The sequence below is a fragment of the Macaca thibetana genome, chromosome 3, assembly GCF_024542745.1.
Source record: "Macaca thibetana thibetana isolate TM-01 chromosome 3, ASM2454274v1, whole genome shotgun sequence".
NCBI classification, from domain to species: Eukaryota; Metazoa; Chordata; class Mammalia; order Primates; family Cercopithecidae; genus Macaca; species Macaca thibetana.
Window position 1 is genome coordinate 130,140,125 of NC_065580.1, and position 17,323 is coordinate 130,157,447.

At 45.8% G+C, this 17,323-nt stretch overlaps 1 protein-coding gene across 5 annotated transcripts in view; it reads left to right on the top strand.

Moving 5' to 3' along the window:
* The window catches only part of RABGEF1 (RAB guanine nucleotide exchange factor 1), an 82,454-nt gene that overhangs the window by 62,055 nt on the left and 3,076 nt on the right, over positions 1–17,323 (top strand). For all 5 annotated transcript variants that reach the window (XM_050783575.1, XM_050783577.1, XM_050783578.1 and 2 more), the window contains exons 5-8: positions 3,364–3,445; positions 5,648–5,780; positions 7,621–7,712; positions 13,771–14,027. In XM_050783575.1, coding sequence (XP_050639532.1) covers positions 3,364–3,445; positions 5,648–5,780; positions 7,621–7,712; positions 13,771–14,027 — 564 coding nt within the window. The remainder of the gene's footprint in view (positions 1–3,363; positions 3,446–5,647; positions 5,781–7,620; positions 7,713–13,770; positions 14,028–17,323) is intronic.

Consider the following 17,323-nt stretch of genomic DNA (forward strand, 5'->3'; position numbering starts at 1 on the left):
ATTTTAGTTCTGTGTTTCATACCATGCACCTTATATTTCAGCCAAATCAAAGAGCTAACTGTGAAAGTATTGAGAAGAAAGTAAATTGGGATATGAGCTTGATATGGTAGCTCATGCCTATAATACCAGCACTTTGGGAGGCCGAGGCAGCTGGATCACTTGAGACCAGGAGTTCAAGACCAGCCTAGCCAACATGGTGAAACTCTGTCTCTACTAAAAATACAAAAATTAGCTGGGCATGGTGGCCGGTGCCAGTAATCCTAGCTACTCGGGAGGCTGAGGCAGGAAAATCACTTGAACCGGGAGGCGGAGATTGCAGTGAGCCGAGTTCCCACCATTGCACTCCAGCCTGGGTGACAGAGTGAGACTGTCTCAAAAAAAAAAAAGAAGGCCGGGCGCGGTGGCTCAAGCCTGTAATCCCAGCACTTTGGGAGGCCGAGACGGGTGGATCACGAGGTCAGGAGATCGAGACCATCCTGGCTAACACGGTGAAACCCTGTCTCTACTAAAATGCAAAAAACTAGCCGGGCGAGGTGGTGGGCGCCTGTAGTCCCAGCTACTCAGGAGGCTGAGGCCGGAGAATGGCATGAACCCGGGAGGCGGAGCTTGCAGTGAGCTGAGATCCGGCCACTGCACTCCAGCCTGGGTGACAGAGCGAGACTCCGTCTCAAAAAAAAAGAAAAAAACAACAACAAAAATTAGCTGGGTGTGGCGGTGCATGCCCGTAATCCCAGCTACTTCGGAGGCTGAGGCAGGAGAATCGCTTGAACCCAGGACACAGAGGTTGCAGTGAGATCACGCCACTGCATTCCAGCCTGGGCAAGAGAGCAAGACTCCATCTCGGAAAAAAAAAAAAAAAGAAAGTAGATAGGATATGTATTTCAGCTGTAAAGAGGAGCTAAAATTGAACTATCAAAAAATTGTTTTCCCCGGGCGCAGTGGCTCACACCTGTAATCCCAGCACTTTGGGAGGTCAAGGCCAGAGGATCACTTGAACCCAGGAGTTTAAGACCAGCCTGGGCAACACAGTGAGACCTTGTCTCTATATGTGTTAAAAAATTAAGTAAAAAGAGGAATAAAATTTAAAACTTAAAAAAAAAAAAAAAAAAAGAATTTCTTTGTTTGTCTTGAGTCAGAATCTCACTCTGTCACCCAGGCTGGAGTGCAATGGTGTGATCTCGGCTCATTGCAGCCTCCGCTTCCAGGGTTCAAGCAATTCTCCTGCCTTAGCCTTCTGAGTAGCTGGGATTACAGGTGTGTACTAGCATGTCCAGCTAATTTTTGTATTATTAGTAGAGACGGGGTTTCGCCATTTTAGCCAGGCTGGTCTCGAACTCCTGACCTCAGGTGATCCACCCGCCTCGGCCTCCCAAAGTGCTGGGATTACAGGCGTGAGCCACTGCGCCTGGCCAAAAGAATTGTTTTTAATGACCAGATAAAAGGCTTAATAGTATTAACTTTAAAAAAAATATCTGTGCAATAGAAAATAAAACAGTGGGAAGTCATGAATATAAATAAGAGCTTAATATAGTGAAATATCTGAACTTTACTAAAGGTAGTTCCTAGGCTTTTATAGATGAGGGATCAGTTTTAATTCAACAAATGGCATGGATATGGGTAAGCAGTCGACAGTAACGAGGGCTGCAGTCACGGTGATCACAAAGTGCCGTGAGTGCTTTTGGCCTTTTTCACTGAGGGAACGAGGTGACTGCCCGTGACCCTGAGAATCCTGCCATTCTTTTAGACTTAAGCCAGACCGTCAGACTGCTGCAGGCTTCCACAGGATGTATCGGCCCTTGGCGTGTGATGTCAATGGCCTATGTAGATGAAGTCTGTGACAGCTGGTCCAGGGGGTTTGTTCTTGGCCTTATTCATGCTCTTCTACCGTGACATCCTTGTGAGAACCCTTGGGAGAAATTTTTGATTTTGATGTCAGAATTTCACCTGAAGGATTGGTTTGCTTTCGTCTTTTGAACCCTGAATTATGTAACTGTTTTCATCTTAATGATGACTGCTAAAAAGTTTAGTTAGAAACAGATGTGTATGGGCTGACTCTTGACTAATTTAGACATCTTCCAGGAAAACATTTCTGTCTTGTCATCTGTGGCTCTGCTTTCCGTCTCTCTCCGTGTTTAATTTGCTTTTTTTTTTTTTTTTTAACTTGTTGTTGTTAAAAATTTTTAACTTTTCTTTTCTGAGATGGGGTCTCACTATGTTGCCCAGGCTGGTCTCGAACTTGTAGGCTCAATCGATCTCTAGCCTCAGCCTCCCAGAGCACTGGGATTATAGTTATTTGTTATTCTTTTTATTTTCTAGTCTCTTGTGCTGAACTGCATATATCTTTTAAATAGACTTTAAATTCTCTTTGGTAGAAAGTGAGAAACATACATATATTACACCTATAAAATCAGTAAAACCAAATGAAAATTATCAGACCCAATGTTGTCAGGGCCATAGGGAAATAAGCACATACACGTGGTTAATGACAGTGTGCACTGAGTTTCTGAGGAGTATGAGTAGCAATAGATGCTTAGAGTTATAACGTTATTTATTCTTATTAAGTGGTTAATGCCACTTTTGGAAATGTATCACAGAGAAGTAACCCAAAAGAAGATAGTCCTTACAAAATTATTTATAGCTACGATGCACAACAGTGAAAGAGGGAAAGCAACTCAAATGCACAGTGGTAGAGAAGAGTCAAATAAGTCAGTTAATATGATGGAATGTTATAAAGCCACCAAAAATGATTCAGTGGGTTAAAGAGAAATGTCCATAAAATATGTAAATTATCAAAACATGCATTAAATCTATTTAAGACTATGTAGATATAGAAAAAAGAGTGAGATGGTCATGGTGAGACTGCTAGGTGGGAAGGGGTCCCCGGAAAAACTCCAGCCGGCCTGCCCCCCGGGGTGGAGCTTTGGAAAGTTTGCACCATTTGTAGCGGGGAGGAGCCTGGCGCCTCTTCTTTCTGTGTGGAGCCTGGGATTTTAGCTGCTGGCAGGAAGCACTCTAGCAGGGATTCTGCCTTGTGAGAGTCTCTGATTCCCCCTTTTCTTCCTTTTCATCTAATAAAACCCTGTCTTACTCACCATTCAAACTGTCTGTGAGCCTAAATTTTTGTGGCCGTGAGACAGACAAGGACCCCATCTTTAGCTGAACTAAGGAAAAGTCTGGCAACAGTGGATATTGGAAATAATATTAATGGATAGGATTTACTCTCCTGCAGGATTAATATAACCTGTGAGTACTTTTAGGCTTACTACCAGTACAAGGAGTGGCTTTTGGAAAGTTCTTAGAATGTAGAGCTGTGCTTCTGCACTTTGTTCAGCTACAAGTGGCCACTTTGTCTCTCTGTTGCAGGATCTGAGCATTGAAGAACAGTCAGAGTGTGCTCAGGATTTCTACCACAATGTGGCCGAAAGGATGCAGACTCGCGGGAAAGGTAACACTGTTAGCCATTGAGAGATTGCGGGTATTGCAGAGGGTCGACTGCTCAGTCTCTTAGCAATTTCTTTCTTTCCCTGATGGTCTGGCTGTTTTGTAGACTTCATCCTGTAACCTCACTGACATTCTGGGAACTGGTCTTACACTTAGCAGTGCCTTTAACTGTGCCATGTGTATCTTTCCAGGAGCAATTGGATAATTTATTGAGTAATGTTTAATAACTCCATTAGGGGCAGGGGTGGAGCAGACGAAAACCTCTTAGGGCCTGGTGCAGTGACTCATGCCTGTAATCCCAGCACTTTGGGAGGCTAAAGTGGGCGGATCACTTTAGGCCGGGAGTTCAAGACCAGCCTGGCCAACATGGTGAAACCCCACCTCTATTAAAAATACAAAAAGTAGCCGGGTGTCGTGGTGCGTGTCTGTAATCCCAGCTACCTGGGAGACCGAGGAACAAGAATTGTTTGAACCTGGAAGGTGGAGGTTGCAGTGAGCTGAGATTGCACCACTGCACTCCAGCCTGGGTGACAAATCGAGACTCTGTCTCCAAAACAGAAAGAGAGAGAGAGAAAGAAAAAAACTTCTTGGAAGGCTTTGCTAAATGAATTTCCCATCTTGGAATCACCATTTTGGTGAGTCATTGTATTAATAGTTAAAAAAAAAAAGTGGGGGGAGGGCACTTCAGGTTTTTAGGGATTCTTTATGGATTCAACCTCCAGTGATGTTAGACTTTAGGATGTACTCAGGACATGTGTGTATCTGAGAAATCTGCTCCATTTGTATACCTCCGAGAGCTCTAAGGTGTTATGGTAAACCTCAGAAAAATGAAAGGATAAATTTCATCAGCATTCATCAGTCTTGGGAGTTGCAAATGCCTTTTCAATGTAGGACAGGGAGTGACCTTGCTGAGGTCTCCCCATTTGGCAGGGTGTACACTGTTAGGTCCTGCCAGACAACTTCAGTTAGAACTGAGGATGCTGTGGAAGGCAGCCCAACATTTGAAAGAAGTTTTTTTGTTTGTTTGTTTTTGTTGAGACAGAATATCACTCTGTCGCCCAAGCTGGAGTATAGTGGTGTGACCTCGGCTCACTGCAACTCTGCCTCCCAGGTTCAAGTGATTCTCCTGTCTCAGCCCCCGAGTGGCTGGGACTACAGGTGCGTGCCACCACACCCAGCTAATTTTTGTATTTTTAGTAGAGAGGAGATATCACCATGTTGGCCAGGCTGGTCTTGAACTCCTGACCTCAGGTGATCCACTTGCCTCAGCCTCCCAAAGTGCTGGGATTACAGGAGTGAGCCACCGTGCCTGGCCAGTAAGTTATTTTGTAAGCATATTTTTATTTATTTATTTATTTATTTATTTATTTTGAGGTGGAGTCTCGCTCTGTCGCCCAGGCTAGAGTGCAGTGGCGCGATCTCGGCTCGCTGCAAGCTCCGCCTCCTGGGTTCACACGATTCTCCTGCCTCAGCCTTCTGAGTAGCTGGGACTACAGGCGCCCGCCACCACGCCTGGCTAATTTTTTTGTATTTTTAGTAGAGATGGGGTTTCACTATGTTAGCCAGGATGGTCTCAATCTCCTGACCTCGTGATCCGCCCGCCTCGGCCTCCCAAAGTGCTGGGATTATAGGCGTGAGCCACCACGCCCGGCCTGTAAGCATATTTTTAAATATAACATTCTTATACTTTTGTTCTGAGTGTATTTAATGTATTTCTAGTAAATTAGTTTTTTGCTGTGTAGAACGTACTATGAAAACATACTCTTGGCCGGGCATGCTATCTCATGCCTATAAACCTAGTACTTTGGGCGGCTGAGGCAGGTAGATTGCTTGAGCCCAGGATTTTGAGACCAGCCTGGGCAACATGGTAAAACCCCATCTCTACAAAGAAAAAAACCTACAAAAATTATTCAGGTATGGTGGTGTGTGCCCGTGGTCCTAGCTACTTGGGAGGCTGAGGTAGGAGAATGGCTCGAGCCCAGAAGGTGGAGGTTGCAGCGAGCCAAGTTCATGCCGCTGCACTCCAACCTCGGTGACAGAGCCAGACTCTGTTTTCAAAAATATATATATATACACACACACACACACATACACACACATATATATGCACACATATATATACACACACACATATATATACACACACACACACACACACACACATATATATATATATCTTGATCTTTTCTCTGTCTGGTTATTTCAGTGCCTCCAGAAAGAGTCGAGAAGATAATGGATCAGATTGAAAAGTACATCATGACTCGTCTCTATAAACACGTGTTCTGTCCAGAAACTACTGATGATGAGAAGAAAGATCTTGCCATTCAAAAGAGGATCAGGTAGTTGCTTATTTTGTTTTGCTTTATACTTACTATTTACTAATGGAAGAACACACTGGGGGAAAATAAGGCACCTGCCTTTCAAACCTTAAGGGAAAGCAACAGTTCACGTTCCTGCTTCCTTAGAGTGGAAGCTGCTCTGTTGTGTCAGAAAGACAAGGAATGTGACTTTACCTATCCATCTCTGTCAAAGCAGCTTTTGGTAAGAGTTGTGTTTGGCGTTTGAGATTGTTTTCAATCCCTGAAATCGCCAAGGAATTGGGGGACTGTGTTCTTGGTCCATTACCATTTCCTCAAGCAGGAAGCTGTGAATATCCGTATCAACGCAGGGGATGTTGGCTGGGCCCAGTGGCTCATACCTTAGTTCTAGCACTTTGGGAGGCTGAGGTGGGTGGATCACTTGAGGCCAGGAGTTCAAGACCAGCCTGGGCAGCATGGTAAAACCCCGTCTCTACTAAAAATACAAAAATTAGCCAGGCATAGTGGCGCACGTCTATGATCCCAGCTACTTGGGAGGCTAAGGCACGAGAATAACTTGAATCCAGGTGGCAGAGGTTGCAGTGAGCCGAGATCGTGTCACCACACTCCAGCCTGGGCAACAGAGCAGGACTGCTTCTCAAAAAAATAACAAGTCAGTGGATGTCATCTTTCCTCATTCCTCCCAGGGGTGCACATTTTTCACCATTCCCCAGTCACATCTTTCACTAGCATTGGATTGATGACATTGCCCACAGCACCCAGTCTTCCAGGCTCACTGGGGCGAGCCCCAGCACTCTGCACTCCAGTTGTGGTGGACAGTGAGGAAAAGACCACCTAAGTGTGGGAACAGGGCCAAGGCTGAGCTGATGAGGTGTTTTAAGGGGAGAGGGGCCTTGGAGTCCCAGGTTCCAGACAGGGGCTGGTACTTGCCAGATCTGTATTGGAAGTTTCACAGCTGAAGTGAGGAGTTGATACTGGGCAGGTTGAAGATACAGAGCCCAAGGTCAGGAGTCAGAAGTAACCAGAGGGGCCCTGGACCAAGATACAGAATGGAAGCAGTAACCAAGCAAGAGGGGAGGCCCGCAGCAGGGTAGTTGGAGTGCAGTTAGGGTGGGACCAGGAAACACACAGTGAGTGATTCAGGCATGGTGATCCTGCCCGTGGCCTCCTACACGAACTCCAGTGTGCCTCAGAAATTGAGGGCTGAGGCCAGGTGCAGTGGGTCACACCTGTAATCCCAGTACTTTGGAAGGCCAAGGTAGGCAAATCACCTGAGGTGAGGAGTTTGAGACCAGCCTGGCCAACAGGGTGAAACCCCGTCTCTAGTAAAAGTACAAAAATTAGCTGTGCATGGTGGTGGGCGTCTGTAGTCCCAGCTGCTTGGGAGGCTGAGGCAGGAGAATTGCTTGAACCCAGGATGCAGAGGCTGCAGTGAGCCAAGATCGGCTCTTCAGCTGGGCAACAGAGTTACTCCATCTCAAAAAAAAAAAAAAAAAAAAGGTTGAGGACTGAGTGTAAAAAAACATTAATGCTGTAGACAGTGAGGACAGGCAGCAGCCAGTTCTCAAATGGTGACTTTCAAATACCGAGTGCATTTCAGTGTTGGTAGTACTGTGTAATGTCATTTCAGTCAGCAAGATGGCCTTCCATTCTTGTGATAAGTGTACAAGTCTCATTTTAGGATCCTAGCTGCTTTGTCATGTCATTTGACCTCCTAGTACTTGGAGGGTTGATGTGTGTGGGCCTGGGATTGTCTGAGTGATCAATGATGCCTCAGGCTTTCCCTAAACTGAAGGAGGTGACAAGACGAATGGCCACGGTTCATCCTTGGAGCCTTTGTTTACTGTCTCTCTCTCTTTAGAGCCCTGCGCTGGGTTACGCCTCAGATGCTGTGTGTCCCTGTTAATGAAGACATCCCAGAAGTGTCTGACATGGTGGTGAAGGCGATCACAGGTCAGTGAAACCAAGAGCCTTTTTATTGGGATGTTCTCCCCTTAAGGGTAACATGTTGCTGTAATATTAGTCTATACATTTGTAAAATGCAGATTGTCGAAGGTACATTGGAATGTAGTAAAAGTGATTTGTGAGATTGTTAGTTTTATGAATTTGATGGCATTCAGAAGAGCAGGTTAACTCTTTTCCCCCTTTATTTTCAGGGATTATGGTCCCGTTTCTTGGGCACTGAACTCAACTAAGGTCAAATACAGAATAAATATTTTTTTCTCTTTTTATTTAGCTGACTGTTCCCATGATAGAACAAATTTGTTCCTTTTTTTTTTTTTTTTTTTTTTTTTTGGAGATGGAGTCTCGCGCTGTTGCCCAGGCTGGAGTGCAGTGGCGCGATCTCGGCTCACTGCAAGCTCCGCCTCCTGGGTTCACGCCATTCTCTTGCCTCAGCCTCCTGAGTAGCTGGGACTACAGGCGCCCCCCACCTCACCCGGCTAGTTTTTTTGTATTTTTTAGTAGAGACGGGGTTTCACTGTGTTAGCCAGGATGGTCTCGATCTCCTGACCTCGTGATCCGCCTGTCTCGGCCTCCCAAAGTGCTGGGATTACAGGCTTGAGCCCCCGCGCCTGGCCTACAAATTTCTTAAGTTTCAGTTGCATTTATATATTCAAAATAATTTTGGAGAGAGGAAGGGAACTGGTAAGGCAAGGTAATCCCCATGCTGGAGGAACATATTAAAATGATGCCTCTGACTGGTTGTTAATTAGAGAAGCCCTGAGAGTTATTTTTCTGGTTTGATCGCTAAATAAATGAAGTGCCCCAGGTTGATGTGGCGCTGCCGTTCTAGACAGGTGCAGCCTCCTTATAAGGTTTGTTTGTCATTCATGGGAATGACCCAGCAAGACTGCAACACAAACGTTTCAATTTAAAAAAAAAATCTTAATGAAGGGATGTTCAACTTTGGCCAGTGTCTCCTTTATTAGAAAGAAGACTTAGAAAGGCTTGTTCATGTAGACATTGTTAATGAAATTCTACTGGAAAGGAAGCGGGTCAGTTGATTAGTAGTGTTGGAGGCTGGCCATCGAGTAGGCTCCTTTTGTTATAGGAACCAGAGACTCACTCAAGCCACAGGAAGAGATGGAGGTTTGCTGAGGGTATTATCAGGATTATAAAGGAGGCGAAGTCTCTCAGGACCCTACCCCCCAGGTTCCTCCAGGGAGTGGGCTATCTTACTGCCTTTACAACGGCAAGAAGGTCTGCTCCAGGCATTTCTCTGCTGATGTGATTCTTCCACTTTCTCGGGTTCTGCTTCTCTTTGTGTATCTTCACATGTCAACTCCTGTTATTAAGTAAATTACTGGTTTCTATAATTTCCTGTGCAAGTTCTGGAGGTAGGATCCAAGTGGCCCAGGTCAATACTATTGTGTTTTTTTCTTGCAAGCTTTTCTGCTAGGCTATGGCATAGGTCATGACTACTCTGCCTCCTGCACCGTTTGCTCCGGGAACCCCATAAGAGGTTGAAGGTGGAGGCCTTCTAAAAGCCTGAATACGGACCTGGGACTTGTGTTTTTTCTGACTTTTACTAGAAACTTCAAGATCAGCTGGTTTATATTTAGAGTGTTCCATGGGAGTTTTGTCCAAGCCAACGTAGCCTTTACGGCCTGTTGCTAACAGGGAAGTCCCCAGGCTTCCTGGCCTCTTTCTCCCAGGTAGGGCATGGTTCACTGGGGCATCAGCTGGTAGCAAGTGTTTGTGTGACGCATCAGTGGTGAAAGTAGAGGTGGGTGGCCTGAGGGATCAGGGAAGTGTATCTGTGTTCCCCGAATAGTGGGACTCGATACGAGAGGCTGCCCATCAAGTTACGCAGTGTGGGTCACATTCTTCTAGGGCAGGAGACTCATGTTCTGGGCTGACAAGTAACAAATACGAGGTCTGTTGAAGAGAACTGCATAAAATTTTGAGAGTCTTCAAGGCCTCTGCCCTGAGGTCGAACACTCTTCAGGACTTCTGAAAGGAAGAGTGTGTCACCCCAGGAAGGGGACCAGAGAGTCCATCATCAGCTCCTCTTAGCTCCAAGAGTTTAGGACAAGGAGAGTGTCAGGGCCTGTGGCTGATGGTGGAAGTTTCCCTTTCTCTCTCTGTTTTGTTTAATTTTTAATTTTTGTGTGTACATAATAGGTGTATAGATTTATGAGTTCCATGAGCTATTTTGATCCAGGCAGGTAATGAGTGGTAATTGCTTTAGGGGAAATGGGGTCCATCCTCTGAAGCATTTAGTTGTTGTGTTACAGACAATCCAGTTATATTCTCTTAATTAATTTTTAAGGTACAATTAAATTACTTTTGACTATAGTTCCCCTGTAGTGCTAGCAAATACTAGGTCTTATTCATTCTTTCTAACTTTTCTGGTTATCTGGTTACCCCTTGGCCGCTATACCCCACTATCCCCCATGCCCCGCACTACCCTTCCCAGCCTCTGGTAACCATCTTTCTGGTAAAACATGCTTGAATTGTTTTAAGTTTTTAGCTCCCGCCAATGAGTGAGAACATGTGATGGTTGTCTTTCTGTGCCTGGCTTATTTCACTTCATAATATCCTCCCGGAGTTTCATCCATGTTATTGCAAATGACTGGATCCCATTCTTTGATATGGCTGAATAGTACTCCACTGTGTGTGTGCGCCACATTTTCTTTATCCATTCATCTGTTGACAGACACCCTTTCCCATTTGGCTTCGCCTGCATGACTTCTGTGTGGCTATGGGGGCAGTGGTTCTTAGCCAGGCACCAGTGGTCCCCCAGAGACATTGGATAGCATCTGGAGACTGACTTATTTATTTATTTATTTTTGAGACAGGATCTCTGTGTCACCCAGGCTGGAGTGCAGTGGCACGATCGTGGCTCACTGCAGCCTTGACCTCACAGGCTCAAGCGATCCTCCCTCCTCAGCCTCCCGAGTAGCTGGGACCACAGGCACGTGCCACCACACCCAGCTAATTTTTGTTCACATTCTGTAGAGACAGAGTTTCATCATGTTGCCTTGGCTGTTCTCGAACTCCTAGACTCAAGTGATCCTCCCACCTTTACCTCCCTAACTTACTAGGATTACAGGTGTGAGCCACTGAGCCAGGCCTGGAGACATTTTAAAATGTCCAGCTGTGGGGGTACTCCTAATATCTAGTGGGTAGAAGCCAAGGATGCTATTAAACATTCTACAATGCACAAGATAGTTCCCTACAACAAAGAATTATTCAGCCCCAAATGTCAGGAGTGTCCATGTAGAGAAACCATGACCTGGAGGTATAGCCTTTGATTTCACAACTCCATTAAAGATAAGCCTGGACACCTGGACCCAGCAGAGATGGAGCGCACACTCAGCCCTGTGCTTCCTATTCACGACAAGGCAGAGCCCTGGGAGAAGACATAGAGCAATTATGCAGGGCTCTGAAGAGTAAATCATAGCAGGCAGGCTGGGGAGGGAAATTATTAGACAGCAGTGAGTTTCCTGGGTGTTGCTTTCTACTCGCATATCTCCTAGTTGAGACTTTGAAGCAATGCAAATCGTGGAATCGCACACCAGGATGGGAATCCAAAGAGTTCCATGAAGACTTCCTTCAGGCTGGAGGATGCTAGGAAGGGGTATCTGCAGGATGAAGCATGTGGAAGAAGTCCCTGGGGGTGTTTATCTTCCTTTATTCTCCTTTTCCTTCCCTTCTCTCCCTTTTTCCACCCCAGCCCTGCCTCATGGCAATAGCAGCCACACACACATCCAGATAAAACATAATTCACTTTTTACTCGCTTTCAAAATGTCAACAATAAAGATGAATAGGATGCCAGATGAAAGAACACTGATAAATAAAGGTTAACAAGAAAGTGGTTTAAACTTTAAAAGAGAAAGAAAAAATCAATAAAAGGTAGAAAGCTAAAGATAAATCAAGGTAGTAAAAATGGCTTTAAAAAATCTTACCCGGCCGGGCGCGGTGGCTCAAGCCTGTAATCCCAGCACTTTGGGAGGCCGAGGCGGGTGGATCACGAGGTCAGGAGATCGAGACTATCCTGGCTAACATGGTGAAACCCCGTCTCTACTAAAAATAAAAAAAACTAGCCGGGCGTGGTGGCGGGCGCCTGTAGTCTCAGCTACTTGGGAGGCTGAGGCAGGAGAATGGCGTGAACCCAGGAGGCGGAGCTTGCAGTGAGCCGAGATCACGCCACTGCACTCCAGCCTGGGAGACACAGCGAGACTCCGTCTCAAAAAAAAAAAAAAAAAAAAAAAAAATCTTACCCAATCTTACCCAATTCTTATGTATAATAAGTTCCATATAAAAAGAAAAATAAATAGATCAGTATAACAATAATTATAACCCAGAATTAAAGGATTAAAGGAAGCAAACAATAAAATAAGCAAAAATTATGTAATTCACACAGTAGCCTCATAAGTAAGGGAGTAAAAGCACTCATAAGTTAAAATAAGGCCTGTGCACTACCTAGCACATCTGTCCCCTACACGTTGTCTTTCATAGCAGATGGGCCTAGGAGGCGACCTCAGGGATGATCTAAGAACAGAAAGAACCCTTTGGTAGACCCCACTGCCTGGCCCGAGTCTGAAACTTTTATTCCTGCTAGTGGCAAGAATTTGGTGTAAAATTAAGCTGCCTTGGCTATTTTATGATGTTCCAAGTTGCCGGCAGATGTGCACCCCCAGAGGCACGCTCCCTCTCCAGCAGTGCTGTCAGCGTGTGTTTCAGCACCCTTCGCTGTCCCCCAGGCTCGTTGGAAAAGAGTGGGCGTTCATGAGAGCCCACTGCTTGGACTTAGTGGTAGTCGTGGGTAGTGAAATTTTTCCCTGGGAGAGGTAAAATGTTATTTTGAGATTAAATGTATTCCCTTGCTTGATCCCCTCTGCCAATCAGCAGGTGTGAATGTCATGATTTCTGTAGCTAGGGGAGATCCACATGCTGGAGAGTTGGTCACTGTAGACCTAAGTGTGTTGGATTCCAGTAGCTGTTTTTTTAAAAAAAAAAAAAAAAAGAAAAACAGGATTTTGCTCTCTTGCCCAGGCTGGAGTGCTGTGGTGTGATCACTGCAGCTTCAACCTCTCGGGCTCAAGCCATCTTTCTGCCTCAGCCTTTCGAGTAGTTGGGACTATAGGCACACACCACCACACCCGGCTAATTTTTGTATTCTCACATCCAATACAAAGATGCTTTGTGTAGTAACCACATTTCTAAATAGCAGTATGCAAACTGGGACTGTCGAAAACATTCTAAAATGTAACAGAGGCACAGAAGCAGTAAAAAGATTCTTCATCAGACAACTTCTTCCTTCTCCATGGAGCTCAGAGGCAGCTTACATTGTGATTAGAAGTGTGGGCTTGGCCAGGCATGGTGGCTCACACCTGTAATCCCAGCACTCTGGGAGGCCAAGGTGGGCGGATCACCTAAGGTCAAGAGTTTGAGACCAGCCTGGCCAACATGGCGAAACCCCGTCTCTACTAAAAATACAAAAAGTAGCTGGGCATGATGGCGGGCGTCTGTAATCTCAGCTACTTTAAAGGCTGAGGCGGGAGAATCGCTTGTACCCAGGAGGCAGAGGTTGCAGTGAGCAGAGATCAGGCCACTGCACTCCAGCCTGGGCAACAAAGAGTGAAACTCCCTCTCAAAAAAAAAAAAAAAAAAAAAGGAGTGTGGGCTTTACAGTCAGGTAGACATGGTTTCAAATTCCCACCCTGCTCCCTACTGTCTGTATGATCTTGGGCAAATCATTTAACCTCTCTGAACCTCAGCCCCCTCATCACTAAAATGGATAATATTAATAAGAGTATCCATTGCATAATCTGAAGATTAGAGAAATGTGCTTGTAGGGCACACTGTGTAGTACCTAGCTCTTGGTTCTGTTTTATGTGAGTGTGAGATCATATTTAGTAACTCATGTATACACTAAGTTAACTGCTGGAAAGGGGGTTAGTGAGGATTCCTTCATAACTTTAGAGATAAAACATGATTTTCCTATTGCTTCTTTTTTGTGATTCTTTTCTCATGGGAAATACTGTCTTTTCTGCTTTGTAGATATCATTGAAATGGATTCCAAGCGTGTGCCTCGAGACAAGTTGGCCTGCATCACCAAGTGCAGCAAGCACATCTTCAATGCCATCAAGATCACCAAGAACGAGCCGGCGTCAGCGGATGACTTCCTCCCCACCCTCATCTACATCGTTTTGAAGGGCAACCCCCCACGCCTTCAGTCTAATATCCAGTATATCACACGCTTCTGCAATCCAAGCCGACTGATGACTGGAGAGGATGGCTACTATTTCACCAATCTGGTGAGTAAGTGAGTTCTTGGTGTTGTAGAGAAGAACTAGGAAGGTGGTGGTTTTGGGGATGTGACAGGTGACTCAGGCCCATGACAGGTGAATGCTCCTGTTTGAGAAGGCAGCATGACTGAGGAAGCTCACTTTGCATCAGGGAGCACAAGGACCAGGCCATACAGACACTCTGCCTCCCAGCACTTGATCAGAGCTTGTGTTTGTCCTACGGAAACAGATGACATGTGTTGGGCATCACTCCCCACGGTCCTGGGTAGAAGAGTCCTTCACTTGGCTGGGCCTTTTCAACCATGAAGAAGGCAAATTATATTTAAATTAATAAGGCTGAATATTTCCCTCATTCATTCATTCATTCATTCTACTACAGAGTCTCACTCTGTCACCAAGACTGGAGTGCTGTGGTACAATCGTAGCTCACTGCAGCCTTGACCTCCCGGGCTCAAGAAGTCCTCTCACCTCAGCCTGCTGTGTAGCTGATACCACAGGCATGCACCATTACACTGGGCCAATTTTTTCGTTCTTTTTTTTTTTTTTTTTAAAGAGATGGGGTCTCGCTATGTTGCCCAGGCTGGTCTCATACTGCTGGACTCAAGCAATCCTCGCACCTCGACCTCCCTAAGAGTTGGAACTGCAGGCATGAGCCGCCACTCCTGACCTGAATTCTTCCTTTTTCTTCCTACTAAACTCTGCTTATTTGCTTTCAAGGGAATGTACTATGAAGCTAATGAATTTGGAGCCTTGGGGCAGCTTATGGACTTGGTTTTTTGTGTTGAGAGCCTGGGAACTAAGAGGTGGGGAGGGGAAGCCAGGATGCATAGGGGGCATTTCTGATAAATTGCCAAAAAATGTCTTAAGACAGGTACTTGAATCTCTGAGACTCTAAAAATATGTCATGATTTATTTCTAGATTCTAAGTATATATTCACATTTATACTTACTTTTGTATTTGTCACTTTTTTTCCTTTTCCTGTAAGTAGATTCCAAAAATTGTATAAGCCTCAGGTTCCTTCATACCTGGACCTGCCCCATCACTCATCACCCTCGACCATTGTGTTCAGCTACGTGTTACTCTAGTCACCAGCATCTCGGGAGTGATTTGCAGGTGGAGGGACTTGGGAATGCTCTTGATCAGATGCTTTCACCTTTATTCACACTGTTTTCCATCCTCCCAGGCACATGGTGGTTTAATCCATAGTATTAAAGTTTAAGTGGCCCATATAGAATGAGATTAGAAGTACTCATATATCTTTTTTTTTTTTAATTTTTATTTTTTGAGATGGAGTCTCGCTGTGTCACCCAGGCTGGAATGCAGTGGTGTGATCTCAGCTCACTGCAACCTCCATCTCCTGGGTTCAAGCCAATCTCATGCCCCAGCCTCCCAAGTAGCTGGGATTACAGACGTGTATCACCATGCCCGGCTAATGTTTGTATTTTTAGTAAAGACGGGGTTTCACCTTGTTAGCCAGGCTGGTCTCGAACTCCTGGCCTCACGCAGTCCACCCACCTCAGTCTCCCAAAGTGCTGGGATTACAGGCATGAGCCACCGCACCTGGCCTCATATTTCTTAATATAAATGAAACATACACTTGCCTGCGAGGGAAGAGCCTTTTGGATTCAGCTCTTTATCCAGAGTAGGTCAGACAACCTGGAAGTCCCTAAGAAGTGTGGACATGGCAGGTAGTGAGAGAAGTGAAGGAGGACCAGGACACATTCAAGTGTAGCCACAGTCACTGACAGTAGAGGTGGCTGGCTTGCACACACTCAGCAGCTTCTAGGGCCTTTGGCCTGCAGCCTTAAGTACTTTTGTGCCTTCCCTCTTCATCTTCTTCTGGCCTGACTCAGAGTCTGTCTCGTCCCCTGCACCCACTGCTCCAATGAAACTGCTCTGGCAAAAGTAAAAAGTTTCCAGCTGACAAACCCCGCGGGCACTCGCAGCCTTCATCTTCCTTCGCTTCTCGTAGCACTCTCCATGAGTCCTTGGTTCTGCAACTTGTTCCTTGGCTTCCACAATCCCACTACTTCCTTGTCTCTTTGTAAAGTCTGTGTCTTCTACTTCCACCTTGAATTGTGTCATTCCCTGGGACTCCATCGTCTCTGCATCTCTTCCTGCACCATCTCCTCTGTCAAAGAGCTGTCACTCACCTGTGCAGTGATGACCCACAGCTCTGTGTCACCTGTCTTGACCTCACACTTGTATCGCACCTCAAATATAATTTGTTCAGAGCTACGTCCCCTTCAGATGTTTGTTTCTTTTCCAGTATTCTTTATTTCTGTTAGTGGCCATGCCATGTCTCCATTCACCTAAGTGAGGAGTTAGAATCACCTCCTCTCTCCAGTCACAGGGGCCACAGCAGCTCCACACACACCATGAGCCAGATGGGCGTGCGCTTCCGTTCTCCTCGGATGAATCACATTTTTCTTTTTCTTTATTCCTTTTCTCTAGAAGTGAGGTTTCCACCCCAACTGTTTCCCAGGCTGGTCTCGAACTCCAGGTCTCAGGCCTCCCAAAGTGCTGGGATTATAAGCATGAGCCAACACACCCAGCTCAGATGTCTGTTGAATTGGGCATTTGCAGTGGTATTTCTGTACTAGTAATTGCTACCATGTATTCATTGCTCACTGCAGGCCTCTTGGAAGCCCGTGACATGTGCTATGTTGTTAATTCTCACAATAAATCTGGATGGTATTTCCCCCCATTTACAGGTACAGAAACCTCAGAGAGCTTAAGTAACTTTCCCAGGGTCACTCACTGTTGTTGTTAAGTGAAAGAGGTGACAGTCAACTCAGGTACTGTCGCTTCAGAGCTGTTCTTTTTTTTATTTTTTTTTCCTCCTGAGACAGAGTCTTGCTCTGTCATCCAGGCTGGAGTGCAGTGGCATGATTTCGGCTCACTGCAACCTCCGCCTCCCAGGTTCAAGCGATTCTCCTGCCTCAGCCTCCCAGGTAGCTGGGATGACAGGCACCATAACTGCACCCAGCTAATTTTTGTATTTTTAGTAAAGACGGGGTTTCACCATATTGGCCAGGCTGGTCTCAAACTCCTCACCTCATGATCCACCCGTCCCAGCCTCCCAAAGTGTTGAGATTACAGGCTTGAGCCACCGGGCTCGGCCTGGAGCTGTTCTTTTAACCACTTGGTGTTAAAATATTTATTTGAGGATCAGAGGTCCGTGTGCCACACCAGTGTCTTGAGGACCTACACCCACTGTATCCTGGGTGGGGATAGCAGGTCTGGGAAGACTCAGACAGAATGGCTTCATGGTGCACCTGGGGAGGCTGCACCCAGACATTGG